The following is a 23,749-nucleotide window of genomic DNA, read 5'->3' as shown; positions in this document are numbered from 1 at the left end:
ACCACGCCGGGGAGCCAGGCCGAGGGTCCGGGGCCGCCAAGCGGGACCACGCCGGGGAGCCAGGCCGAGGGTCCGGGGCCGCCAAGCGGGACCACGCCGGAGAGCCAGGCCGAGGGTCCGGGGCTGCCAAGCGGGACCACGCCGGGGAGCCAGGCCGAGGGTCCGGGGCCGCCAAGCGGGACCACGCCGGGGACCCAGGCCGAGGGTCCGGGGCCCGCCAAGCGGGAACCACGCCGGGGAGCCAGGCCGAGGGTCCGGGGCCGCCAAGGCGGGACCACGGCCGGGGAGCCAGGCCCGAGGGTCCGGGGCCGCCAAAGCGGGAACCACGCCGGGGAGCCAGGCCGAGGGTCCGGGGGCCCGCCAAGCGGGACTACAAACGCCGGGGAGCCAAGCCGCGAGGGACCGGGGCCCGCCACGCCTGAACCAGGACGCCGGGGAGCACAGCCCGAGGGAACCGGGCCGCCAGCCGCCTGACCACGCCGGGTGAGCCAGGCCGAGGGACCGGGGCCGCCACGCCTGACCACGCCGGGGAGCCAGCCCGAGGGAGCCGGGGGCCGCCACGCCTGACCACGCCGGGGGACAAGCCCGAGGGACCGGGGCCGCCACAAGCCGGACCACGCCGGGGAGCCAGCCCGAGGGACGTAGGGGCCGCCACGCCTGACCACGCCGGGGAGCCAGCCCGAGGGACCGGGGCCGCCACGCCTGACCACGCCGGGAGCCAGCCCGAGGGACCGGGGGCCCGCCACGCCTGACCACGCCGGGGAGCCAGCCCGAGGGACCGGGTCCTCCAAGGGGAGGATACAGCAGGGCAGGAGCCCTGTGGTTGCCGCCGTCCACCCCGCCGCCTCCACTGATGGTACTGTTGGGGCTCCGAGGACGTAGCCCTTGGAGGGGGGGCTCTGTCAGGATTGCCTGCAGCTGGGCTCCACACCTGACTTTAATCCTGACGCCCCATAAATGCCGGAAGTTTCCGCCGTTCGGGGTCGCTGGCATTTTCGTGGACTCTCTGCACGAACTTGACCTGGTTTAGTTTCATGTGTTTTTGAGTTCTGGCAATCGCCACACGCCTACGGGTTAGTTTATGTTCTTTATTTAAGTTAAATTCGTTTTCGGCCACCGCGCCCGTCTTTATTTGTATTTCTTTGTTTATTGTTAATAAAACCCCGTTCCCAGCATGTCAGACCTCTGCGCTTCCTTCCCCCGTAAGTCCGTAGACGTGACAAAGCTATCTTCTCTGAGCTAATAAACCAGTTTTATCCTACCACCGTGTTAAAAAAATAATGAATCTACACTGGTGTGATTTTTATACTATTTCTGTGTTCAAATTGTGGAAATTGTGTTCATAAAATTTAACGAGTAACGGCATAAATTGTAGAAATGTAGTGGAGTAGAAAGTACAGATAATTGCCACAAAATGTAATGGAGTAAAATAAAAAGTATGCATTATTATTTTTACTTAAGTAAAGTACAGATATGTAAAAATGTACTTAAGTACAGTAATGAAGTACAAATACTTTGTTACATTCCACCACTGCCTACAGGATCCACAACTGTCCCCATCCATCCTTCATTTGACACAACCTTCATCTGTATCTTCCTGCATTCTCTCACATCTTCTAACCTCTGATTCATTCTTCTCCTTACCACTAGAGACAGCTACTAACTCTTTCCTCACCTCACTTTCCCTTTCCATGGATCAACTCTGTCCTCTATCAACAAAACCCAAAAGTACCTCTCCCCCTGCACCCTGGCTCTCCGATACATTGCGCAGCAATTGAAGAGTACTTTGAGCAGCGGAGAAAAAAATACAATAAATCACAGCTTGACTCAGACCTATTGAATTACCAGAATCTTCTGCGCAAATTTTCCACTAACTTCACTGCTGCTAAAACCACTTTCTACAATGCAAACTGGAAGCCTCTGCCCACAACCCTCAAAAACTCCACAACATATTCTTATCCCTACTCAACCCTCCGACTCCCCCTGACCCATCTTCCCCAACAGCTGATGGTTTTGCCAACTTCTTCACAGGGAGGATTGAAAAAATCTGTGAGACATTCTCCACCACAAATCCTACTCTACCCTCTGAAAATACTACAACTGCTCTAAATCAATTTTCTAAGCTCACATCTGATGAAATCATTCAGATAATATCTACAGGCAACCCAACCACCTGTCCACTAGATCCAATCCCTTCTGCAAAGCTTCAAACCATCTCCCCTGACCTCATCCCTTTAATTTCTTATATCATATACAGCTCAATGTCATCTGGTCATGTACCATCTGTCTTTAAAACAGCCAGGGTTCCAATCCTAAAGAAACCCACTGTTGATCCTACAGATATCAACAACTACAGACCAGATTCCCTCCTCTCATTTCTTTCTAAAATCCTTGAGCGCTGTGTCTACAATCAGCTATCACTTCATCTGTCACAGAACAACCCCCTGGATCCTAACCAGTCTGGCTTCAGAACAGCTCATTCTACAGAGACTGCTCTTCTGGCTGTTACCAAGCAGCTACATGCGGCCAGATTGGCAAAACTGTTGTCGGTTCTTATTCTCCTCGACCTATCTGCAGCATTTGACACCGTTAACCACAAGACTCTCTTGTCAATCCTGAAGAGGCTTGGAATTCAGGGCTCAGCATGGCAGTGGTTTGCTTCCTGCCTTGATGAGCGATCTTACCAAGTGACTTGGAAAGGATCCACCTCTGCCTCACATAGACTCTCCACTGGTGTCCCTCAAGGCTCAGTGCTAGGTCCTCTTCTTTTCTCCCTCTACACGAGATCACTTGGTTTTCCTAGTTGTGATCTCCATGCTGCTTCCAAAATCTCTGCATGTCTAACTGACATCTCATCTTGGATGGCAGTCCATCACCTCAAACTTAATCCCACCAAAACTGAACTAATATTCATTCCAGTAGATTCTTCACCCCATCAGGATTTTGCTAGTTACCTGGACAACTCACAGCTCTCTCCTTCTACAACCTGCAACCTTGGAGTAACAATAGAAAACCAACTCTCCTTCTCGACTCACATCAGCAATCTTTCCCGCTCATGTAGATTCCTTCTCTACAATATCAGACGAATCCGCCCTTATCTGTCAACCCAGGCCACACAGCTACTGGTTCAGTCCTTTGTAATCTCATGACTGGATTACTGTAACTCCCTTCTAGCTGGTCTACCTCTATGTACCATCCGACCTCTACAACTCATACAAAATGCAGCAGCACGACTGATCTTTAACCTTCCCAAATTCTCCACACCGCCCCTCTGCTACGTCCCCTCCACTGGCTCCCAGTAGCTGCACGCATCAGGTTCAAAATACTGATGCTGGCCTACAAAGCCAAACATGGAGTAGCACCATCCTACCTCACAGCCCTTATTACACCTCGCACTGCACCTCGTATACTCCGAGCCTCCAGTACTGCTCGCCTGGTCCCTCCATCACTAAAGGTAATTCATCTAGACTCTTCTCCGTCTTGGCCCCTTGGTGGTGGAATGAACTACCCCTTGAGGTCAGAACAGCTCAGTCACTGAGTATTTTCAAATGGCAGCTTAAGACCTTCCTCTTTAAAGAATGTTTAGGTTTACTTGTAAACTCCTTATTGTCTAACTTGTGTACAGAATCTACAACAGAGTGAAAAAAAAGATTGTATTCATAGTTGGGGGTCCTAATGAACCAGAACTGATCACTTCATCGATGGTAACTTTGTAAGTCGCACGTTGTAAGTCGCTCTGGATAAAGGCGTCTGCCAAATGCCTTAAATGTAAATGTAAATGTTACAGACTGACATAAAGAGCATATATGCGACATCAACAACCTGGACTATTTGAAGAGCTAAAACATGGTCCACAAGTAGTTCAAGAGTTATATTTAAATTAAACAAAACATGTAGACAACAAAGAAGACAGACAGAACTAAAAAATAGCAAAATTAGTAATTAATAATTTTTTTGTAAAAAAATATGCAAATAGTGCTGTGGTAATGTGCAAATATGGCTATAACCTTTTTCCAGATGGCAGGAGGGTGAAGAGTGCATGTGAGGGGTGTGTAGAGTCCTTCACAATGCTGGTGGCTTTCTTGATGCAGTGTGTACTGTAAATGTCTGTTATGGAGGGAATAAAGACTCTTCTCAGCTGTCCTCACTATCCGCTGTGGTCCGATGCAGTTTCCAAACCAGACAGTGATGCAGCTGGTCAGAATGCTCTCAATAGTCCCTCTATAGAAGTTGTTGAAAATGGGTGGTGGGAGGTGGGTTTTCCTCAGCCTCTGCAGGGTTTGTGTTCTTGACGTGTTCTAGTGTTCTTCACACAAGATCCATCATTGTTCAGTGGGGAGTTGTCCTTCAGTTCTCTTCTGAAGTCAACAATCATTCTGTCAGTGTTCAGAAACAGATTGTTGAATTTACACCAGTGTGCCAGCCATTACACCTCCTCTCTGTACACTCATCATTCTTGCTGATGAGACCCACCACGATCGTGTCATAGCAAACTTGATGATGTGGTTGAAGCTTTGCACCTCTGCAAGGTCGTGGGTCAGTAGGGTGAACAGCATTGGACTGAGCACACAGCCCTGAGGAACTCCAGTGCTCAGTGTGGTGGTGCTGGAGATGCTGTTTTCGATCCGGACAGACTAAAGTCTGAATACAAATTTTAAGGCTTTTATTTACGATATTCACACAAGATCCATTTGGATAAGGGCGTCTGATAAAATGCTGTAAATGTATTAATTTAACAGCATAAAACAAGCCAAAAGCAAATACATTTATCAGACGCCCTTATCCAGAGCAACTTACAATCAGTAGTTACAGGGACAGTCTCCCTGGAGCAACTTAAGGTTAAGTGTCTTGCTCAGGGACACAATGGCAGTAAGTGGGATTTGAACCCGAGTCGTCTGGTTCATAGGCGAGTGTGTTACCCAGTAGGCTACTACCACCCTCTGAATAGAAACTGCTCAGGTTACATGGTAGATCTTAATAACTGTATTATGTATGTTTAATAATGGTTGTGTTTAATTGGTTCTAAATTACATTGGAGATTTTGGAACACTGGAAAAGAATATGAGAATTATTGTTTTCCAACAGGAAAACATTACAAAGAAAACATTGTCTCTAGAAGAGTCATTGATCATTAGCATGCAGACTAGATAGAACATCTAAACACTGTTGTCTTTGAGGCCCAACTTCACATACTATACAGATAATAAATGAAATAACACTTCATAAAGACTTTTTATGAAAAACAAACATGTATGCATAATATGAATACATATAATCGGTTCAATTTGTAAAAGACATCCTTCTTCTCAAATTCTGGTCATCCGTTCTCATTGGCTTCCAACTTACTGCAGCTTTGATACCATTGACCACGGCATCCTTCTGTCTGGACATCTTCCTTCCCTCAACATCACTAATACTGCCCTCTTTTGGTGAAGGTCAAGGTCCTGATCCTGCAAATGCTCTGATTTGGTTAAATCAAAGGAAGATCAACATTGATGCTGTCCAGCAGCGGTGGCCCAGATAAGGTTTCAAATTCCGAATCCAGGGTTCAAGGTACCGTTTCCAAACACTGCTGCCTGTGCGCCTTTCATGGCTGGCCGGTACAAATGGTGCTCGGTTAAATGCAGAGGACACATTTTGTGCTGTGCTGCCGTGCATCACAATGACAAAACAATCACGGTCACTCTTGCCAATTATGCTGCAGTGTCATGTTAGGCTGGACATGGCGATGAAGGAGGATGCATACGCACGACATAACAGGACAGGGGTTTTATTACATAACACGAGACAGGGGAACATCACCACGCAATGACCTGACGGTGAACAGACACGAACATGATAGCTTTACAGGGAGTGCAGAATTATTAGGCAAATGAGTATTTTGTCCACATCATCCTCTTAATGCATGTTGTCTTACTCTGTATAGGCTCGAAAGCCTACTACCAATTAAGCATATTAGGTGATGTGCATCTCTGTAATGAGAAGGGGTGTGGTCTAAGGACATCAACACCCTATATCAGGTGTGCATAATTATTAGGCAACTTCCTTTCCTTTGGCAAAATGGGTCAAAAGAAGGACTGGACAGGCTCAGAAAAGTAAAAAATGTGAGATATCTTGCAGAGGGATGTAGCACTCTTAAAATAGCAAAGCTTCTGAAGCGTGATCATCGAACAATCAAGCGTTTCATTCAAAATAGTCAACAGGGTCGCAAGAAGCATGTGGAAAAACCAAGGCGCAAATTAACTGCCCATGAACTGAGAAGTCAAGCGTGCAGCTGCCAAGATGCCACTTGCCACCAGTTTGGCCATATTTCAGAGCTGCAACATCACTGGAGTTGCCAAAAGCACAAGGTGTGCAATACTCAGAGACATGGCCAAGGTAAGAAAGGCTGAAAGACGACCACCACTGAACAAGACACACAAGCTGAAACGTCAAGACTGGGCCAAGAAATATCTCAAGACTGATTTTTCTAAGGTTTTATGGACTGATGAAATGAGAGTGAGTCTTGATGGGCCAGATGGATGGACCCGTGGCTGGATTGGTAAAGGGCAGAGAGCTCCAGTCCCACTCAGATGCCAGCAAGGTGGCGGTGGAGTACTGGTTTGGGCTGGTATCATCAAAGATGAGCTTGTGGGGCCTTTTCGGGTTGAGGATGGAGTCAAGCTCAACTCCCAGTCCTACTGCCAGTTTCTGGAAGACACCTTCTTCAAGCAGTGGTACAGGAAGAATTCTGCATCCTTCAAGAAAAACATGATTTTCATGCAGGACAGTGCTCCATCACACACATCCAAGTACTCCACAGTGTGGCTTGCAAGAAAGGGTATAAAAGAAGAAAAACTAATGACATGGCCTCCTTGTTCACCTGATCTGAACCCCATTGAGAACCTGTGGTCCATCATCAAATGTGAGATTTACAAGGAGGGAAAACAGTACACCTCTCTGAACAGTGTCTGGGAGGCTGTGGTTGCTGCTGCACGCAATGTTGATGGTGAACAGATCAAAACACTGACAGAATCCATGGATGGCAGGCTTTTGAGTATCCTTGCAAAGAAAGGTGGCTATATTGGTCGCTGATTTGTTGTTGTTTTGTTTTTGAATGTCAGAAATGTATATTTGTGAATGTGGAGATGTTATATTGGTTTCACTGGTAAAAATAAATAATTGAAATGGGTATATATTTGTTTTTTGTTAAGTTGCCTAATAATTATGCACAGTAATAGTCACCTGCACACACAGATATCCCCCTAAAATAGCTAAACATAAAAACAAACTAAAAACTACTTCCAAAAACATTCAGCTTTGATATTAATGAGTTTTTTGGGTTCATTGAGAACATGGTTGCTGTTCAATAATAAAATTATTCCTCAAAAATACAACTTGCCTAATAATTCTGCACTCCCTGTATACTCCAGACCCGGAGTCACCCCTGCCGGACCGGATCATGACATGCAGAGTACCACATATGACAGGTTGCATCACTAAAATTAAATCATGAATGCAAGTCAACTGAAAATAAATGATCACAAATAATTCAACATGGGTAACTGATTCAAAAAGCAACCTCTCCTTCCCGTCCAAGCAACATAGCATTCTAAATGACTGCAACATGTATCTTTATGACAAATTGTATCAAAACAAATCTTCACTGATCTTCACCAGTTTAACTCATATTCATCCAAAATGACTTTACATTGATGTGCAAAGGTTGGAGGAAAAAAGGTGTTTGATCCACCAAAGGCATAAAGTTTAAGATGACATTTTAATTTTTCCACATGGTGGGGTGGCAGATATGGTGGTGGCTTCACACCTACAAGGTCAGCCTTGTTTGTGCAGAGTGTGCAGGCTCTTCTGTGTGGGTGCGAGTCTCATCCAAGTTCTGAAATAGTGTCTGGAATAGCACCACTTCTTTCCAGTGAACTGCAACCAGCCATTACGCTGGCTGCTACAGTTTGAAGGATTCTAGTATATTAGCACTAATTACCAGTATGTCTGTGAATTTGTCTGTCAGACTAATTACCAGTAGTTAGCTTTTCTGGGTTTCAATATAGATTGTTATCTGTCTCTAATGTATAAAGCTTTTGTTCCACTCCATAAGCAGTTTTTGTGTTTGATGTTCAGGTTTTCCTTCTTTTTACCCAATCGTTGAACACTGAGGAAACACCAACACGTGGTGAGAATACACTCTCTATGCACACAAAGCAGGACCTTAGAACTATGAGACCACTGCCTGCCATGGTAGTAATAGTTTAATAGTAGAATATTAAGAGTAATGATTCTAATAGTATAATAATAATGATAATACAGGAGCACAAAAGTAATTTCTTTGTATTATTTTTTTATCTGTACAATTATAATACATTGTCCACACATTCACTATTAATTACTGCACAATTCAAATCTGAACTACACATGAACTACAAATATGTTTCCCTATTGAATTTTTCTTTGTTTTATTTATTATCTCCTACACTGCACTTTGTCCACCAACCTGTTTTGGAGAAGCTGCCCAAGTACCTTCGGGCCAAATATTCTTGGTGGATCAGCTCAGTTGCAGTCATATCAAATAATTCAATACTACTTTACATTTTTACATTTTTTTTCATTTTACAGCATTTATCAGACGCTCGTATCCAGAGTGACTTACAATCAGCAGTGACAGGGACAGTCTCCCTGGAGCATCTTAGGGTTAAGTGTCTTGCTCAGAGACACAATGCTAGTAAGTGGGATTCGAACCCGGGTCTTCTGGTTCATAGGCGAGTGTGTTACCCACTAGGCTACTACCATGAAACTACTTCACACGAAAACACATGACAACACAAAAAAATGTACTGTATGCGCTAACAAGGACGAGAAGACAGGTGGCCAGGGCTAATCAGACTGAAAATGCTATTTATTATAAATCAATATTTGTGCTTACTGAAATGGTCGTTTACTGATTTCTACTGGAATCAAGAGAAAAGAATTTGTTTATTTAAAAAAATTAAACTGACAAAATGTGACCATGAAGGATTTTCACAATGAATCTCAATTCTACTTGGTCAACCCAGACATTTACGGCTTTACTGCACTGTATTATTACACAAAGAATTTGCACTTTATGTATAAAATAGGAATAAAGTATGCATATATTTCTGTATTTCATATTTCTGTTTTTCATTTTATACTATTTGTTTTTGGGCCCCTCACATATAACAAACGTTTAATTGGGAGTTTTCCTGAACCACCTCCTTCCTAGTCCACAAGGTGGGAGTGTGGGTGCAGGAAGATGCCAGGTTCTGGCTGTAACTCTCTATCACTTAAATTTCACCTCCGTCCACCTGCAACATGCCTGTCCAGTCTGCACCCCCTGCTGAATTACACCACGTAACTCAATTATTTTTAAAAATTACACAGGCCTGGCACATTTTTATAGGGCAAAAAGCGAACAAACATTGACATTTTTACTGGTTTGAAATAGTCCAACTCGGGTGAATATGAAACATTACACTGTGCATGAAGTAGTAGTCTGTTTGTGCCATCCAGGCCCAGGCATTTCTGTATCGCACACTCTTAATTTATGGAAATTACGTTGAGCATTTGTACATAAAACATTTAAAGATGCACGTGTGCATAAAAAAAAGCCAAAAAATGAAGGCAGTAGCTGTGGCGACACATCTGAGCCCTTGTGGCGATATGAGCTCTTGCAGTGTCTTTGTTTTTGGTGTCAATGGGAGCGAACAGCCCCGTCTAACCAGATTAACGCCGTGAGAAGCGTTTTTTTTTAACATGCACTGACGTTTCTGAGAGCGTTCGCTAACTGTCTCCATTCTGTCCCGTGTACAATGGTTGTGGGTTCATATAAAACGGCGCGCTTGGTGGCATTGTGTAAACTCTGTCCTTAAGCCTCGGCTTAATGAGATCCGAGGACACATCTCGTTTGAGTCCCTCTCCCGGCGTGCCGAGAGAGGTCACGGACGGGTCGGCCGCCGTTCGTTATGGTAAGGCTACCTGATCTCTTTCTGGGAATAGTGCTGAATTATGTGCGCTCCTCGCCATCTGTCCAGGGCATAACTTAACCCAAACTCTTAACCTTCCTCCGGCCACTTCAGCGCGCTTTTACCTCCAGATCAATTCACCCGCCGAAGCAAAAGGATCAAGAGGTTTTCACCGAAAGACTTACTCAATATTGTGATTTAAACATCTTGGCCTACATAGCGGCATAATGATAAACCAGTTTTATTGCGATGTAGTAATCCAGTCTAGTTTATATCTGTTTATTAACTCCCAGAAACACATATCGTCGCCTGCGAATGCTTCTCCATTTGACCTGCTGAGGCCCCTGAATCATAAAGTCACACTGTGGAGACCCGGAATTCCTGGTGATCCATTAGCCACATTAATGTCAGCTGATGTTGGCCATGTCACGAAAAAAAAAGACACAAAAGTGGCTTCAGGCCACCAACATGTACAGACAGACCACAACGGCCACGATTGGTCCACTTGGTGGCGTCCCAATTTTCATTTGGAAGATTCTGTTTTGAGAGAATGCTCACAGCGGCAGGCCAACGCAAAGCTATACGTCTGCTACGACTGGAACCTCTTTGTTGCTCTCAGTAGAACGGTGGCCTTTTACTGCACGTCTCTGTCTGGGTTTCTAGGGCAAACTGTAATTCATCCAATTTCTTGTCATAGCACATATGCCATATTCAAGAAAATGACAAAAACAATAACTTTCCAGGCATGGCATGAAAGTACCCTACTGGACCCTGACTGACCAGATGGTGGCGACAAGGACAACCCCCCCCCCATCTTCACCTCTAACAAGCCCTGCTGTCACACTGCTGGACACTGGCGATGTAACGAAATGTGTAAGACACTAAAGAACCTCACAACCTCGTACATTATGAGCCGGTAGACGATAACCAAACTTTTATTCTCATAGATGCACTCGTTGCAACCGGATGGACTTTTTGTCATCAAATTCTTCCACGTAGCCCTGCAGCACCGAACCCCCACAGTGCGGACAGTGTGAAGCCCGAATGGGAGTCCTGGGCCCTGAATCACGTGTGAGGGGACAAGTTCGATCTGGCTTCATCATAACGCCGACATTTTTATTACCGCTTTCACTCTCTACTGCACGTAAATACCGCCGAACCATGTGACACGCGATGCTGGTCGTCCTGGAACGATGACCCCTGACCTCTACCGGGATAAGTTTCATCCGTTTTACCTCCCCTAAGAGGATCTGAGAGAGACGCGCAGAGGGGCTTCTCCCGTCAGCCGCGGGTGCGCTCCTTAAGGTCCGCGGCATGAACCCGTGGCCTGGAAGAGCCAATGGGCGCCCTGTCTGGCGACGCGGCTGCCGCTGCTGACCTCCCCGTGACTCGCGCTCCCGAGGCGGCCTGACCTCTCCGTGAACCGCGGCCACGCGCACGGAAAGATATAGACCCGAATGCAGCAATATATATATATATATATATTTATACTGCTGTTATATTATTATATTTCCATCTCTGTTTTTATTAATCGGTCATTTTTTGTCTCCTAAATGCAAGAACCACCGTGCACATACACACACAGAACAGTTTCTGAACAGACATATTTTTATATTCGAAATATAAACGAGCAGCGAACTTTCCCAGATTCCCAGGGGCGCGTATGCGACACGGCTGCGACATCCTGCTGCCTCCGTGTTCATAATTCGCCCATCGCCGGAGGACTATTCTCTTTTTTTTTTTTTACTTCCCCACATTCATAAAGTAAAGGTGTTATTGTTATTTCGGGGGGGAATAAACTCAGTACACCTCGGAGAGGAAAACGTGACCCCCACATTATTTTCACATTACAAATACTATTTCAATGTATGGCGTTGATTGAAACCATGGCGTTTTTTCTTAAAAATAATGAAATATCGAAAGTGCCACTGTAAGTATATTTTGTAACCGAGGCCGCACACTGATAATAAAACAACGTTTGAAAAAAATAATAATACATAATAAATTAGATTGAATAATAAAATGTGCTCGTGCTTCTTGTACTAATTTTGTGTTGTTGTTTTTTTTTTACGAGGATGAATATTTCAACGTAATAAATTAAATGAGGGAAAACAGCCGATTTAAGAGCAGGGTCGCGACGTGGGGTTCGGCTTATTCTGTCATCGACTCCGATCTAAATCGATCGGGCGATTTGCTGCGGGATTCACGACACACTCCACGTCGCCAGAGTTAAACAAAGTTCACCAGGAGCTCCGATAATTCATCACCAGCAATAAAAGAGTTCAAAAACGGGGAAAAGTTGACAACTGTCGTTGAGGGAAAAAACAGCTTTCTTCTTTTTACTAATTTAAAAACAGTTTTGCGATCTTGGAGTGTATATACATGGTCAGGAACTCGCCTTTATATCTTCATATCTTCAGATGGAGCTGCAGAAACCCTGGAAGCACCGGCTAAAGTGGGGGTGCAGACCCACCAACTGAGCACTTTTTTATTCATTCATTCCCGCTATTCCGTCCCTGCAGGTCCTTTCGCCACTCATTTTATTATTTTCTTTATTATTAATAATAATAAGAATAATAATATTAAGTTTACAATCTGCACTTCTGAAGAACAGGTTAAAAGCACGTTACCCAATATTTGCCTATTAAACACTAAATAGCCGAAAATAGTTTAACTATTAAATAGTAATAATTGATAAATCTGTTCAGGCTGTTTTGTAAAGTCTGTTTTTATAAATTAAAAAAATGTCTTTAAATATTAGACTAATTATTCTCATCTGGTTGTTTTTGTAACATCGATCGAATTTGATTTCAAAATAATCCACAAGGCACACGCAACTTCACATCAGACCAAGAAGCCTGATAAAAGCCCAGGCTTGGCCAGCAATGCCCTTGCTATAAAAAAAAGACGCAATGCGTCTTTATATCTCACAATATAAAGGTAGATCAATTTAAACTACGGTTTTACTAACTTTATTTGCAGCCTAATGCAACATACGTATGTAATAAACATGCACATCATCTACTCAACGTTTAGCCCTTCTAAACAAGAACAGTCGCGACTAAAAATACACGAAATATGCACGTAGAAAGGCCCTAATTATATCGGCAACATAGAACTAATACATTTTGTATTGTGTAGCCATAGAACGATCATTTCACGGTATATTATAAAGCGTAATTACAGCTTTGGGGCGACGAATGACGTCTGTCCGTAGTTCTCGCGATACTTCAGGCCGCTTGCGTTGCCCGGCAACCGCTGCTGCCGCTCCGAGAAGTTGGCCCGGCGCGACGCGGTCGGCCCGGCGTTTGGCGTAAAACGAATAACGCGGCGAATAACGCGCCCCGGCCGCCATGGCACATCGAAGACTCGGCCGCCGAGACTGTGCGCTTTCGCAGGAGGACCGAGACTTCTGCGAGTTAAAGCAAAAAGCCGCGGAATACGTCCGCGCCAGTGGCGTGGCGCAGACGATAGAAGGTGTTTTGAACGAACTGTTCCTTGAACAGCCCGATGATGTTTATGGCCATCTGGTATGTACGCGGCATAAACTGTGACGACTGCTATCACGACATCTCATGGAAGCAGAGTACAGCGACACAATAACATTTTCTTTTTTTTTTTTTATCTTGTAGGCAAACTACTTTTCAAGACTCTCGGCAAAACCCGTGGTGGCAAAAATTTGTGGGCGAGAGGTGTATGATGCGACAGGCCGATTAAGTGTCCAGGCCGAGTTATTTTGCCACATTAGGAATGAAGACAAGGTGCGTTTTGAACAGACAGGGATCTGGTTGAGTGAGATGGCTGGTGTTTGTTTTTCATGACCCCATATGATCAGTCTGAACAGGGAAGATGGTATCTTTTCTAATTATAATCGACCTTGAATATTCAATTGAGTCTGCAATCAATTTAGACTTCACAAAACCTTTGGAATGCAATTAATTACATGAGAATGTTGATCCATGGGGAGAACCCAGAATAAAGGGAAATATGAGTGGAAAGTTGTGACAAGGTCAAGAAAGTTCTCCTTCCAGCCATGCTGCTTTTTATTTTTAATATTATGTCTATATTATCATGGATAATATGGAAGATGTATGATATAAAAAGACAAGTACTAATATGTATATGCACAATGAAAAATGTGCTTTCGTACATGAATCGTCTACGTCATTGTGAATCGCTGTGCGGAGTTCGGTCATCAGCAGCAATCATCTGATGCCCCTGCTGACTTCTCTGTCCCCGCTGGGGCGGCTGCTCTCTGTCCAGTGGACATGCAGAGCTGCCGTGCCCAGCGACTGCGAAGATCCAGAAAATTGCCTTCCAGAGGCTGGTGATGAGGGTGGCCGTGGGTGCAGACGGGGCCAGTCGGTGGACACTGCGCTCTGCTGGATGAATGAATTTCTCAGCCCCATGCTCAAGGGTGTGGACCCCACTGACCAAACTGCAGCCGACAAGATACTAAGGTAGAGGATTTTTAACAAAATACTTATTTAGTTGTTTCTGTGCAGTGATTTCCTACCCCGAGGGAGGCTTGCTGTGTTTGTGGTTGTTGGCTGCAGCCAATATATGGCGTTATTATAATTTTATCAGGCACAACATTAAAACCACCTGCTTGATAGGGTCCCCATGCCACCAAACAGCTGTGATTCGAAAGTCGAGGGATGAGGATGTCTTGTATCAAGCAGCAGGCCCTTTCAGTCGTACACAATGTGAGGTGGGACCCTCCATGAATCAGAACTGTTTTTCCAGCCCATCCTATATATGCGCCATCAGACTGGGATCTAGTGAATTCAGATGACACAACTTCACCTTGAACACATTGTTGTGTCTCTCAAACCATTCCTGAACCATTAATGCAGTGTGACAGAATGCATTATCCTGCTGAGAGAAGCCATCAGAGAACACCATTTCCACATAGGGGTGTGGGAGGTGTGCAACAATCTCCAGGTAAGATGTACCAAACATCCATGTGACTGAAGGACCCAAGGTCTCCTTATACATCTGTGACCAGCGGTGCATGCACCATACAACATTTTTAGGTCTGTGCTGCATTCGCTTGAATTTCTGTGGGATCAGACCAGATTCATATACAATGAGCCTTAGGTGCCCTAATCCAATACAGAACATTATGTTGTTTTTCACTGAAATGAATATCATGATGTTTGGGGTAGATGGTGGTAAGAAAAGTGAGAAGGTTGCTGGTTCGAATCCCGGACCCCCAAGGTGCCACTGATGTGCCACTGTGCCAGAGGACACGTTTCGTTGTGTCACTGTGTGCTGTGCTGCAGTGTTTCACAATGACAGTCACTTCACTTCACTGAAATGACATCATGATGTTTATTGAGACATGACCTTCATTAGGGAATTTTCCTCAGGGCGAATGACAATAATAATAATAGAAAAATGTCCATTCGCACAGTATAATGAATGAACTGCTGTCAAAATATAAAGAAGTATTCATATACAATCAGCCCAGCGCAGAAGAACAAGTCAATCAAACTAATAGATTCAATAATTCAGCCGTTGAGGCTGAATTCAGCAGTGAGTAAGGACTGATCAAACCAACACAATGTCATCAACATCTGAATTCAGCCCTATCACAGTCTGACATATAAAGCCAACTTGTACTGTTTTAACAGTTTCATGGTCATTCACAAACACACACACAATGTGGCAAATAAAATTTATATTTTATAGTTTATATATCATTCAGTGCTCTACATTCAGCTACATACATATATACATGTTGCATTTGCATATGGATGTGTATGTGTGTGTGTGTGTGTGTGTGTGTGTATATATATATATATGAATGTTCTGCTGTGAAGCTGCTAGTAATCAATGGAATCAAAGGGTTCTATGATTTATGCATGTGCTACAATTTGCATGCGCTTCTGTTTGTTTAAGGGAAGAAATAAATATTCTACTGTAGATATTAGATACTGTTACTATGCTACAGTCATATTAGAAGTGTGTATTTTAGAAATTGAAAATTGAAATGTGACACGGTTATGCTAGTCAACATGTGTTCCTGGTATAAAGTGGTTAACATCAGAGCTGGACCATGGAGCAGTGGACGAAGCTTGTCTGGTCCGATTAATAACATGGTCTTTTACATCATGTGGACGGCCATGTGTGTGTGAAGCATCATTGCTGACCAAGCACACACCTTCATGGAAACAGTATTCCCTGATGGCAGGATAATGTGCCCTGCCACACTGCAAAAGTGGTGCAAGAAGGTTATGAGGAGCATGAAGAATTCAAAGTTGTCCTGTCCTCCAACCCCCCAACATCTCGGTCTGATCTCAATTGTGTTGTGTGTGATGGACAAACAAGTCTGATCAATGGAAGCACCACCTACTAACTGCTAACATATTGATACCAGATTCTGCAGAACACCTACAGAGCTCTCGTGGAGCCCTAAACTGTTCAAATTATGAGTAGAATAGTAAATTGTAAGATTGGACGGAAGGGGCACTTCATGCTATGAATCTTCCATTTTTAATTATTAATAATGCTCCTACTATGACTGATATGAACCCTTTTGAAATGGTTTAAGGCAGCTCTTGTAGTCCAACCAGCTATTTGTTCGTTTAAAATGCTACCACAAGGTAATGTTGAATAAACCAGATGTAAGTAAACGTTCTTTCCTCCTTTGGTTGATGAGGGATATTATGATGTGCATTTGTGTATCTTCAGCACAAGGTCACGTGGTGTTTCTTGATGTCTGTGATTCAGATGGAGAACATTAGGCGACTCAGATCAATGTTTGTTGACCTTGCAGGGCGGGGTGAAGGCTGCTTTGAGCACACAGTGCTTGTCAGAGCCTATTATATCATCGGAGTGAATCCGTGTGTGTGTGCGATAATCAGTCTTTGTTTCCCCTTGTTTGGCTTGTTTATGCTGCAACTCTGAAGTTCTCCATGTAAAACACTGATATGGATTAACCAAGCGATTTCAGTGCAGTACACGAGTGAGTATTTATTTATTTCGTGTGTGTGTGTGTGTGTGTGTGTGGCAGTGATTTCTTAAAGGCACGCTACCTGGAGCACGAGGAAGAGCAGAAGAAGAAGACAGAGCAGGAAACCCAGGGGCACATACGCTCCGCACCCCAAACTCCTCCTCCTCTAGCCCCTCAGACTACAGCTTCCGTCAAAGATAAGAAGGGAGACAAGGGTAGGCCAAGCCCCCAGTGGCTGAGGCATTTAAACCGTCAGATCCAGACTTTGCTGTCTTTACTTGTCAGAAACTTTCTCTCTGTGTCGATGGTGGCCACGTTGTCTGCTGAGGATACGAGGAAGTCGCATCATTCCCCCACCTGTCATATAAAAGGCGGTCTGTTTTTCAGGTCACTGGTGCATTAGAGTTGGGCCAGTGAAAGCTGAAAAAGGGGCACCACGGCTCATTAGTGTTCAGCGGTCGGGGTGAGGTTAAGTGTGCTCTGCCCGGCCTCTAGGGAGCGGTGGCACAGAAGTATGTTACATACACGGGGTGTGAAGAAATCACTCCAGTGCACAGCACTTCCAGAGCCCTCAGCAAACAACTACGCCTCCCAGAGGGCCGTGCAGCAGGCCGGGGAAGTCCTGAAAGACCCTGCCATCCTCAGCCAATGACATTTAATCAGTGTGTCTCTAGGTAAGAAGGGGAGTGCTTTGGAGAAACCAGTTCCTCCCATGGAGCCTCGTGTTCCCTCGCTGGCCGGGAGTGTGGCAATTGGTGCCGTGTCTCTGGCTGTAGCTAAATGTGCTGCCTTGGCGAAGGACATTCCTCTCTATAAACACATCAGAATGCTACGAAATGAGCATGTACGTGGGTACCGTTTAACACCAACACCATAAACAGCACACAGTGTTCTTACGCCTTCTGCAGGGTTCCTACGGTCATGGAATTTGAAAAGAGAATTTTTGCAGGCCTTGAAAAGTTTTGTAATTTGAAATAACCATATGAAGTTATGGAAAAGTCATTGAAATCTGATTGACACATATATGTATAACGAAGCACATAGAACCCGTAAGACTGCACGAGGAACGCTTTCCTACGTTTTACTACCACAACGTTGAAAACTAGCGCAGGCCTATAGTATCTTTGCTGGCTTTACGTAGTGAACCACGTCACGTGGTTGTGCGTGTGTTGCTTTCATATTCCAGCACCTCCACAGCCGCGTCTCCTTTTAATGCCTGACATGATGGGGTACATTTTACTGGGGCTCAGGCTGAGCAAACTTGGAGGAAGAAACATTGTCATTTAAGTTGTCATAGATTTAGTTTAACAATATTTTGGTTCATTTGACTTTTTGTGATTTTTGTGACATTTGCACAGAAATTTGATAATCCTGCTTCTGTTGCAATATTTTCCTACTCAATAAAAAAGTATACAAACATTAGCTTTCAGTGACTGAAATAATGCCTCTAATTGTCTTGACTGTCATTATGTTTATGAGAAACATTTTTTTCTATTGCTTTTCTGTCCATTGGGCATGTAGAAAGATATTTGCACATTTTGAGTAATTTTGGGATTGGGTAGGACTGTAATATTTAATCGGTGATGAGCTGCAGGATGACTGACAGTCTTTTCTGTTGTGTTTATAGACCCTGAGTGACAGTCACATGCCTGTCCCTATGGTGACTGTGTTGAGCTGTGGCAAAGCATCGCCTGGAAAACTCAACCTCATGGAAGAAATCATTGTCATCCCCGCTGCTGGGCAAACAATAAAACAAGTACAGTTCAAACAGAGTCGCTTCTTTGGGATCTGCCATTTAGTGCCTTCAGTCTTTCAGGAGGCTCATTCACTCACTTTCTGAGCAGTAAGAAGCCGTAAGCAAAGGTCAATAAGGTCAAACGCAAACACTCACCACCTCTTCTGGACTGGATGTAAAATGGCACAGCTTAGCACAGTGTGGATGTTAAAAGCCCAACTGGCAGAACATCTTCCCGTTAATGCCCGATTAAGATGAGCGGATCATTAGCAACACATTGATGCATGTGTCATATCAGAGGCGCAGTTTGACGCGTGAGGAGCTTCAGAACCAGCCTAGCAACTGTTCTGCTGCTTTTTTCAGACTATATCCATGGTCCTTGATCTTCAGAATGAGATGAAGGGAATCCTGAGCATTGCTTCACAAACAGGGGTAAGAAGGTTACGCTTTAGAATAGCTATTAAAAAATATTGGTCTGAAGGATAAATCTTACATTTTATGGTTCGGCTTTGTCACTGTCAGATCTATTTGATAGGTTTGAAACTCCTCAAGAATGTGAGCACCATATTTTTCATTCACAGCAGAGCATTTGATGTGTTTATGTGTGAATCCATGAGTTAATATGAAATGCCATCAACATTCCCAGCATTCCTCTCTCTTGACTAGCCTTTGACTACTGCTGTGTCGGACTGCGGGGCTTTGCTGGTGCCATATGATCGTCTTGAGCAACCATTAGACCTAATCACCCAAGCATCCAGCAACCTCAGCCTGGCTCTGGGCAAAGACATACATTTAGCCCTAAACTGTGCAGCTGACAAGATAATGGACTACGTAAGTGAAAGCTTGTGCTTTGTGCTGTGCCTAGACTGAAGTCCACGTGCATGTCCAGACCAGGCACATGTTAAGCATCCAAGGCTTTTGTCTTTTGGCAGGCTAAAGGAAAGTACAGTGTGGTGACTGGAGCAGGCAAGACTCCTGATGAATTAGTTGATGTATATGAATCTTTGACTGTAAAATATCCTGCCATTGCTGCGCTGATTGACCCTTTTCGAAAAGAGGTATGGCCCATTCGTCTACCATATCAAATGCACATGACCAGACCAGAGAAGACCCTTTGAAAAGACAGCTGCTCCTAATAAATGTTGTGCAGTGTGATGCTGGCGACCCCAACTATCCCAGATTCTGACCAACGTGTGCTTGTATCATTCAGATGTGGGGCCACTTTTTTAACATAGTAGTGATTCAAGTTAAATGTCCATTACAAATTTGTGCAAAACTTGTGCAAAATAAATGCTGTAAATGTAAATGCAAAATTAAGGAAAATTTTCTCCTCATGCAAAATGTCATTCCAGAGAATCATGGAAATAAGATAGTCAGAACTCCATAGATTTTGGTTTATTTCTAATTCTAATAAACAGTGATACCGATGTGTTGTACACAGCTATATATGGATATGTGAGTGTGGCAATTTCTGTAGGATTTCTGGGAGGTTAGAGTCCATCCAGACCATGTTTTAATGAAAAATGCAATGCTCCAATTTGTTCCATTCTCCTGAAATACCACCTCATGCACGTGTTTTGTTTTTATTTTCCATATTGACATATTTTCTGGGTATATGTTTGTAATGGAAATTTAAAATTCAATTTAAAGGTGCAATTATAATTTTAGGTATTTCAGTGTAGTATTTTTTTGGGGAATGTCAACTGTTAGTCGAAGCTAGAAGATATTTTTTTATTGGCAGCAACCTGCCTATTATTTCTATTTCTAAACGCAGAAGGTGTCTGGATTTTTATTTTCTTGTACCTCATCTTATTGGGCTTACATTCTTACCCATGTAACTCTACCCACAGGACGTAGAACAGTGGGAGAGTCTGCACGCTAGGATTGGGTCATCATGTGGCCTTTTAGCTGAAATGGCATTTCAGTCCCATCCACTCTCCTGGCGTGCGGATAAGAAGCTAATTTTGCCAGGGGTGACAGGCGTTGTCCTGAAACACAGCAATGAAACAACTATAACTGACCTGCTCCACACCACCCCACAATACAGAGGTCAGAGGGAGACTGGAACATTCCCATAATCCACCTTTTCAAACGTGCATATTGATGATGCAAGACGTTGAGCTTGCTGTGCCATCTGAACTCAACAGTTCAAGTCTATCGTCTGTTGAAATTGGTGATCAATGAAATAACTGGATTACCATCTCAGCACTGGTGGCATAGGCATATCTACCAAAAATCCCATGAATACTGCACTTACCTCACCTTAACATACCATTATGTTGCAGTGAATCACTGCAAGTGTGCAAGTCTTCATATTAAGGGCATTTAGCATTAGTACAGTTATTATAGTCGCGGTTTAGGAGTTAAATTAAACAAATTACATTTATTAAATATATATTCCAGGCAAGAAACTTCGACCACAAAAATGTATCACATATGAAAGACAAGCTTGAGTCACTGCAGAGCAGCCGGGTCTGAATAGGGACCTAGGATCGATGTCACTGGTCTGAGCTGGAAATTGACTGGATTATACATCCCGGTGCCGTTAATTACATCAGGTCACGCCACGGACAACTCAGTTACTGCCCAAGGCTTTTTTTTAATGAGCAGGGAGAACCGCCGGTGGGTGCGTAGTATAACAACTCTGCATTTCTCCACACTGTTTCAGGCACGGAGAGCATTTTAGGGCTGTCCAGAGCAGAGACATGTGATGACTGCGTAGTTGATTTGGTGAGGGCCATTTTCACTTACATCTGTGGTTACTGTAATATTACTGTATAGATTATGCACCTATTTTAATAGGACTGGCATATATATAGTCTGGAATGTGTGTTGGTATTTAAATTGTCTTTGTGTGTGTGTGTGTTTGTCTCCACTCGTCAGGCTGTCGGACTGGGCGTCAGGTTTGTGAAAGTGGGAGGTGTGATGGGCGGAGAGCGTCTGGCCAAATGGAACCGGCTGGTTTGTGTTGAAGAAGAATCGGCCCAGCAGGGGATCCAGGGTAAGGCTTTTTTTTTTTCTTGAGATCTTTTTGAGTCGGTGGATAGAAAAAGGGACGGCAGACAAAGCATTGCAGCACACAGACAGAAATGGTTCCACTGGTGAGAACATCTCTCCCTTCTTTCTGTCTCTCATGAAAGAAAAGTGTGTGTCAGGAATCACAAGGAGATGGAAGAAAAGGCTATAGTTTAAAGAAAGGGACAAAAAAAAGTGAAACTAAACAAAAAAAAATGCTCTACCTTGGTTCGGTTAATTGGTCATCTAATTATAGCCTCCGAAGAGACAGTTGTCGCTTCCCATTCGACGAAAAGCCATGCAGCCGGCGACTGTACAATTGTCGAGTTTCCTTTTTGTGAGCGACGTTATGTATTTTTAGTCTTCCGCAGCCGTAATGCGTTAAGCGAGCATTGATCTGTTCACGCTGTTTACAATGGCCTTTCACTGGAACCTTTTTTCGACACAATTCCATTCAGCTTGGATTTATTTATGTGTTTGTTTGCGGTTTTCAGGCTCAAGAAAGCTAACGCTCCCTTTATTCACCGGCAAATCAGACGAGCAGCCAAACACGTAGCACTGGAAGAAGGACGGAGAGCGCGCACAACTCAACCCACAATTCAGTCCATTCGCACAAATGTTTGTTTAATTTGCATGTTGCGAACAGAAGAAGCATAACTGCAGCACCACTGAATATGTTGCTTCATCTGTACACGCGGTTTTATTTACAAATTTGAAACACTGTACCTGGAATATACTGAACATGTTTGACTTGACATTTTCTTTCATTCTACGCATTTTGATTTAAAATTTTGTTGTGTCGTGTTCTTTTTAAAGAAAATGTACTCGTGGTCACTGCTGTGATTTCCTCTCTGATGCAGGATTCACTCGCTTCATTCCACTCCTTTTAGCAATTTTTCTGCAAAATAAAGACAAAAATGTTCATGTCCTGGCCAGTGGCTCGTGATACTGGATGAGTGTAAAGAGCTCTGAATGGATTTGTTTGTGTAGGATTTTACTAACTTTAAAATGAAAGAGAACAAAAAGGCTGTTAAGTCTGAACAGGGAAAAGTTCAGAAAGACCCTTTTCACATGGTGTGTGTGTCTGTCTATCCAAGCTAATCTTAACAAGTGAGCTCATTGTTCACAGGTGTTGGATAGTGTGTCACATCCTGTTCGGAACGCCAAGCAGGCGGAGAATGAAATTCCTAACGGAAGCAATTACTTCACCTCGGCACAAGAGCAGGCAGTCGTCCATGGATGCAGCATTTGCGGCATCTGAGTGGGTTAGTGTGTGTGTGTGTGTGTGTGTGTGTGAGAGATAGAGAGAGTGAGCGACAGTCTGAGACAGTGACAGCACTGTAGCCCTTTCTAGGGCACACTCGCACCCACCTACACATTTTTAAAACTTAATTTCTAACTAAAATTATTCATTCAGTAATTATTATTATTCATGAAATAGGTAGAAGCAATCAAACACACACAATCAAATAAAATATGGTTCATTTACGATATGTTTCCAGAGAAAACCACTTTCACGCTGTTATATTATAACATTAGAAAATGTTCTCATACATTTTTGTCATATGTTGAAAATACAAAAATGCTATTCAAATGCTTCTGCTGCAGCCGACAGTTCGGCTGAATGTCCCATTGTGTGTGACGTTTCCAATTACAACAACAACAACACACACACACACACACAACGTACCGCGCAAACTCAACACACCTGTCACCACAGACCTGAATTTCCACTCCTCCCCTACACCAGTCCAGCCTTAAAGAGGTGCTGGTGTGCAGTGGAGAGCGAGAGAGGGCGAGGACGGAAAAAAAAAAAAAAAAAAAAAAAAAGCAAAACCTCCAATCAGTGACTGAGCCAAGACACAGGGGTGTGAAACCCCCCCACCGCCAATCTCTCAGGCGCCCCACAATGCAATCACTCTGTTCGCAAAATAAACAAAATGACTAACAAAATAGGCTAAATTAAGTGTTTCCCCCACACAGAAGCACTAAAAAGGAGCTTCCTAATTGAAGATCCTTCAGAAAGAGAGCGAGAAAAAAAATGTCTGCATTGTACAGGCTGGCTGG

General features: G+C 43.9%; 1 protein-coding gene across 1 annotated transcript; it reads left to right on the top strand.

Annotated features, from left to right (window-relative positions):
• The first annotated feature begins 13,243 nt into the window (after window positions 1-13,243).
• Window positions 13,244-22,620, top strand: eno4 (enolase 4). The gene is made up of 13 exons (XM_028990185.1): window positions 13,244-13,504; window positions 13,607-13,735; window positions 14,238-14,434; window positions 16,993-17,147; window positions 17,607-17,776; window positions 18,560-18,688; window positions 19,031-19,099; window positions 19,334-19,498; window positions 19,600-19,725; window positions 20,518-20,716; window positions 21,336-21,397; window positions 21,551-21,668; window positions 22,177-22,620. The coding sequence occupies exons 1-13, from the start codon at window positions 13,328-13,330 to the stop codon at window positions 22,236-22,238; spliced, it is 1,758 nt and encodes a 585-aa protein (XP_028846018.1). The 5' UTR covers window positions 13,244-13,327; the 3' UTR covers window positions 22,239-22,620.
• Window positions 22,621-23,749: the final 1,129 nt, after the last annotated feature.

Source organism: Denticeps clupeoides, chromosome 8 (assembly GCF_900700375.1).
Source record: "Denticeps clupeoides chromosome 8, fDenClu1.1, whole genome shotgun sequence".
NCBI classification, from domain to species: Eukaryota; Metazoa; Chordata; class Actinopteri; order Clupeiformes; family Denticipitidae; genus Denticeps; species Denticeps clupeoides.
This window is presented reverse-complemented; position numbering and strand designations above follow the sequence as displayed.

Excerpts from the sequence above, each read along its gene's own strand:
- eno4 (XM_028990185.1), top strand. The coding sequence starts at position 13,328 with ATGGCACATCGAAGACTCGGCCGCCGAGACTGTGCGCTTTCGCAGGAG. Across the intron at positions 17,148-17,606 it reads AGATAAGAAGGGAGACAAGG|GTAAGAAGGGGAGTGCTTTG; the intron begins GTAGGCCAAGCC and ends GTGTGTCTCTAG. Across the intron at positions 21,398-21,550 it reads ATGACTGCGTAGTTGATTTG|GCTGTCGGACTGGGCGTCAG; the intron begins GTGAGGGCCATT and ends TCCACTCGTCAG.